The sequence below is a fragment of the Mus pahari genome, chromosome 10, assembly GCF_900095145.1.
Source record: "Mus pahari chromosome 10, PAHARI_EIJ_v1.1, whole genome shotgun sequence".
Lineage (NCBI taxonomy): Eukaryota > Metazoa > Chordata > Mammalia > Rodentia > Muridae > Mus > Mus pahari.
The window spans coordinates 107,340,296-107,346,117 of NC_034599.1; the positions used below are offsets into that span (position 1 = coordinate 107,340,296).

Consider the following 5,822-nt stretch of genomic DNA (forward strand, 5'->3'; position numbering starts at 1 on the left):
CAGCCCCATAAGAGGAACAACAATAGTAACTAACCAGTAACCCCAGAGCTCCCTGGGACTATACCACCAATCAAAGAAGACACATGGTGGGACTCGTGGTTCTAGCTGCATATGTAGCAGAGGATGGCCTAGGTGGTCATCAATGGGAGGAGAGGCCCTTGGTCCTGTGAAGGTTCTATGCCCCAGTATAGGAGAATGCCAGGGCCAGGAAGCGGGAGTGGGTAAGTTGGTGAGCAGGGAGAGAGGGAAGGGGATAGGGGATTTTTCAGAGGGGAAACTAGGAAAGGAGATAACATTTGAAATGTAAATAAAGAAAATATCTAATTAAAAAGAAAAAGAAAAGGAAAAGCTAAAGTTGTCTTTGTCTGCAGATAAAATAACTGTGTAGGTGAAAAGCTCCAAACAGTAGCGTAACATTTCTTTATTCATTTGCTTAGTGGGTAAGAGGGCATGCACATGCTCTGGTGCGTGGGAGCTAAGAGGGTACCTTGTGAGACTGTGTGAGATCTGGGGCTAGATTCCAGGTCATCAGGCTTTCGGGAAAGTGCTCCTATGCACTAAGCCATCTCTCCAACCCCAAAACCTAAAACAACTGACAAAAATGTCTTGAAACTGATCATAGCAAAGTTGCAGCATACAAACTATGATGTGTATAGAGTTGACTTCGTCAATTTGACAGGACCTAGAATTGCTTGCGAAGAGAATCTCAATGAGGGATTATTAACGTTGGGCTGGCTGTAGTCATGGCTGTAGAAGTTGTCTTAAATTAATTGATGTGGGAAGACACTGCCCACTGTGGGTGGCACCATTCCTAGACAAGAGAGTCCTGAATGTATAAGCATGGAGACATTGAGCACAAGGTGAGCTAGTGAGTACCAACAAATGAGAAATGAACAGGTCTGTGGGAGACAAGGATTGCCATGGGAAACAGACAAAGAACTCTCAAAGCTCAGTAGTAATTAAAAAATAATCTGTCTTGGACTGGTGAGATGGCTTAGCGGGTAAGAGCACCGACTGCTCTTCCAAAGGTCCTGAGTTCAAATCCCAGCAACCATATGGTGGCTCACAACCATCTGTAACAAGATCTGATACCCTCTTCTGGAGTGTCTGAAGTCAGCTACAGTGTAATTACACATAATAAATAAATAAACTTTTTTAAAAAAATCTGTCTTAAAAATGGACAAAAGACCTGAGCAAATACCTCACCAAAAAAATAGACAGATAGTAAGCAAGCATAGAAGAGATGTTCAATGCCGTGGGACCTTAGGGAATTACACATGAGAACACAGACCATCACTGGTCTGTCTTCAGTTCCATTGCTGTGATGTATACCCTGGTGGAAAGCAAATCAGGGAGGAAAGGGGTTGTTTTAACTCGCAGTATCAGATTATAGTCTATGAGCACAGGGACTTCAAACAGCTAATGACACCACATCCATACTCAGGAGCAGAGAGAGAGAGTGAATGCATACAGCCCACCTTGCTCTTCTGTGTGCATCTCACTTTCTTATATAGTTCAGAAGCTGCTGCCTAGGGAATGATACCACCCACAGGGGGCTGGGTCTTCCCACACCAATTAATTAAGACAGTCACCACAGACCGACTCTATGTAGGCAGTCCCTCAGTGAGACTCTCTTCCCAGGTGAGTCTAGCTTGTGTCGAGCTGACAATTAAAAATGACCATCACAACTTCATTTCTATCAAAATAGCCAAAATCCAAAACTCTTGCACCTTCAAATCCATGCAAGAGCATTAACTACAACATTCCTGTTAGGAATGAGAAATGGCTCTTCTACATTGAAAGACAGTTCAGCAATCTTACCAAATTGATAGTGTTTTGTGTGTGTATGTGTGGGGGGGTTATATGTGCAGTTTTGTGTGTGCAGAAGAATCAGGAGATAACCTCAGGTGTTACTGACATTGTCTTTGGCTCAGGGACTCTCCTGTTTTTCTGGAACTCACCAGAAAAAGTAAGCTAAGCTGGCTTGCCGGCCAGGGAGCCCCATCCCCCATCCCCCATCCTGGGTGTCTATCTGTCTGTCTCTGCCTCTCCAGAGCTGGGATTGCAAGAATGAACCACCCCACCCAGCTTTTGTAAGTGAGTTTGTAAGACTTGAACTCGGGTTCTTATTTATTTACTGAGTCACCTCCAAGACCCCATGTTGTTACTCTAGTCACATGATCCAGTAGTTGCCCATGTTGGGGAGGAAGGCAGTACACCACAGAGGGTTTCTTAGACCAGAAAGTGCTCTTTAGGATACTGTGACAGAGGACACGTGTCTTGTAGCAATTGTACAAACCCATAGAATGTACAGTTCCAAGAGCTAACTGTGAAGGACATAGTATAGACATTGGGGGCGGGTGATGTCTCTGTGTTAGGAATGTAACTATACAGGGCATTGCTGAGGGAGGACACAGCCTGAGGTGGGAGGGAAGTAGGTATATAGGAATTCAGTGAACCTTCCTCTTAATTTTGTGCAAATCCAAAATACTTTTTTTTTTAAACAAATATAGAGCTAACTAAGAAACAAAACAGACAAAGCAAAACAGAGTCCTCAGTAACAGGCACAACTGAATCCCATTTGGGTTGAATTATACAGATGTGGGGCCAGTGAGAGGGCTCAGCAGGTAAAGGAGTTTGCCACCAAGCTTGACACCCTGAGTTTGATCCCTAGGACCCACAGGGCAGGAGACACTCTGCCCCAAACTTGTAGCCATGGCACCATTAGCTATCAGACAGACGCTATAAATGTATTCATGTGAACATACATCCGACGAGCACTTCTGCGTGTAGGTGGGTCTCTTGACCACACCCTGATTCCTTCCTCCAAACAAGGCTTGGACGTCTGAGTCACCAAGGAGACCTCAGAGGGGTCTCGGTGTCTGGCAATTTTAAAATACGAACTATAACTTGGTACCATGATGAGTCACTCAATAAGCTGAGTGTGTGTGTGTGTGTGTGTGTGTGTGTGTGTGTGTGTGTGTGTCTCCTCTGTGTCAGACATTCTGCCAGGCCATGAGCTAGAGGAGTTTGCCCCTGGATCCTGGTTTGGGTATAGGTGGCACTCAGGGGACAGGGTGTCAGGGTAGGTGGGTTCACTCGACAGGGTCTTTTTCTCATAGGCTGGGAAAGTTCCATATCACTTGTGTATCCGCTGCTCGACCTGATGCTGGGGTGGAATACTTGTGACAGCAGCTTGGGGAAGGGTGGCTTTCTTTTGGCTCACAGTCTGAGTGTGCAGTCCATACATGGTGAAGATGGCTGGAGGTTCCTGAATCCCCAGTCAGCTCTCCCTCTGTCTGTGTCTCTCAGTCTCTCTGTCTCTGTCTATCTCTGTGTCTGTGTGTCTCTCTGTATCTCTCCGTGTCTCTGTGTCTCTGTCTGTCTTTATCTCTGTCTCTGTCTTTTTCTCTCTCCTATACTCCTGACTGTCTTGGAACTTAATATGCAGACCAGACTGGCCTCAAACTCACAGAGATTCTTCTGCCTCTGCCTCCCTAGTGCTGGGATTAAAGGTGTGCACTACCATGCCCCACTAAATTCTCCTTTGTATGCATTCCTGGACCAGAGCTCATGAAATGTGCCCCTACATTAAGGTCCTTCAACCTCAGTTAACCCAGTCTAGGAAACCCCGTAGATATCCTGTATAGACGGGCGGGCACAGAGATGCATTTCCTTCCCTCGTGGATTCTAGTTCTTTTAGGCTGACAAGGGAGATTAACCGGTACACTTTGGCGACTCTGACTGTTGCTGCTTCTCCTCAGAGAGACCGTGTGGAGACCCACCGTCATTCCCACACACCATCCTCCAGGGTCGCACTGGCTTGGAGATGGGGGATGAGCTGCTGTACCTGTGCGCACCAGGGTCCGTCACAGGCCATCGGGAAACGGCCTTCACCTTGCTGTGCAACAGCTGTGGGGAGTGGTACGGACTGGTGCAAGCCTGCGGGAAAGGTAAGCGCCACTTGCCTACCTGCGGCCCACACAGGGCTCATAGACAGCTGCCTCTTCCCACCCGCAAGCATCGAAAGCCTCTATACCTGGGAGAATGTGTGCTTGGGGCATTGCAAATGTGGTGTGAGAACCTCCCTCTTCATCTGCCTGCTGGAGGTGAAAGGGTAACAAGCCCGCCCCTTCTCCGAGGAGAGACTTGATCTTCAGCTAAAGTGCTTTTTTCTTTTCTTTCTTTTTTTTTTGTTTCTACTATTATTGTTATTGTTATTATTATTTGTTTGTTTGTTTTGTTGGTTTTTTTTTTTTTCGAGACAAGGTTTCTCTGTTTAGCCCAGGCTGTCTTGGAACTCATTCTGTAGACCAGGCTGGCCTCAAACTCAAGAGATCTGCCTGCCTCTGCCTCCCAAGCGCTGGGACTAAAGGTATGTACCACCACTGCCTGAGTCTGAGTTATTTTTGAAATAATTTGTATTATAGTATTTTATGTGTTGTGGGTGCTTTGCCTGCACCCATATCTGTCAACCCAGAGCTTGCCAATATAAGCAGAGATAGTCTTGCTAGCCAGCTTGCTCTATCTCCACCTTCTAAATCATAAATTAAAGTAGAGACAGACCATCATGCCTACCCAGCATTCACAGGCATTCCTGGGGATCCAAACTCTGGTCCTCACACAGTACAGGAAGCACTGTAGCCATTGAGACACCTCCTCGGCCCCGCTACAGTATTGTATTTAGGACATTTTGTCCTCAGATGTCCTGTAGGTCATGAGGGGAGAATGACGGTGACTAGAACACTTTTTGGACCCTGCGATCCACCCACATCATCTAAAGTTTTGGTTTGATGTATGTCTCTGCTGTTAATGACGATCCATAGTGTGATCCAGCCCTGTATGCCAGGCTGACATTTGGCTTGTTTTCATTTTGTGGCTGTCAGGAACTGTACCCATGAGCTGTCTGTCACCTGTATCACTGGGTTCTCAGGCTGTATCTGGTCGTCACTGGCTCCTATGAGTGGGACTCTGCCGTGCGATGTGCCTGCGCGGCATTAGGGGTTGCGTGCGATGCGCCTGCGCGGCATTAGGGGTTGCTCCCGGGTGTTTTGTAGACCAGTTTGGTCAGTTGACCCTCTGGTGTTTAGTTGTTTTTCTCGTTCCTGTGGCTACATCTCTGACAAGGAACACTCTAAGGGAGTGGTGACCATGGTTCTATGGGGACCATGGGTTCTAAAGGGACACAGTCCGTCTCTGTGCCGAAGGTGCAGTGTCAGAAGCAGGGAGCGGCAGTGACAGGCACAGCCAGGAAGCAGCAGAGCGCTCAGCCAGCAGAGCGGCACCTCAGACATTCGGTGTGGGTCTCCCCACCCCAGTTTACCTAAGCTGGAGACCCTCTCACAGACAAGGCCAGAGGGCTGTCTCTTCTGTGATTATAGTCCCTGTGAAGCCAGATCGACTTCAACCCTCACACCCTCCTGCCAGAAGTGTCCGGTAGCTCATGTCTCACGTTCCCAGCAGCCTTCAAGATTGCCATCTGTGAATTCAGTCCAAATGTTCATTTCGTGAATGGTAGTGCAGTCATGACATGTCAGTCAAGCATTAAACTTTCCGCATGTTGACTGTCTGTCGGCAGAAATGATTGGCCAAGGTTTCCGACTGCTTAGACATGGTCATTTGCAGTCAAGTAGGGTGGCACACATTTATAGTCTCAGCATTTGAGAAGCTGAGCCAGGAGGATCTCTGAGTTTGAGGACAGCCTGATCTATATACAGAGAGGGTTCCAGGACAGCCTGGGCTACTCAAGGAAATCCTGTCTCAAACAAAAACAAGCAAACAGAAAGGAAGGAAGGAAGGAAGGAAGGAAGGAAGGAAGGAAG

The 5,822-nt window shown here is 47.3% G+C and overlaps 1 protein-coding gene across 1 annotated transcript in view; it reads left to right on the top strand.

Moving 5' to 3' along the window:
- Susd5 (sushi domain containing 5) overlaps positions 1-5,822 on the top strand; it is a 43,102-nt gene that overhangs the window by 22,008 nt on the left and 15,272 nt on the right. Inside the window, exon 4 of the mRNA XM_021207300.2 lies at positions 3,765-3,953. Coding sequence (XP_021062959.1) covers positions 3,765-3,953 — 189 coding nt within the window. The remainder of the gene's footprint in view (positions 1-3,764; positions 3,954-5,822) is intronic.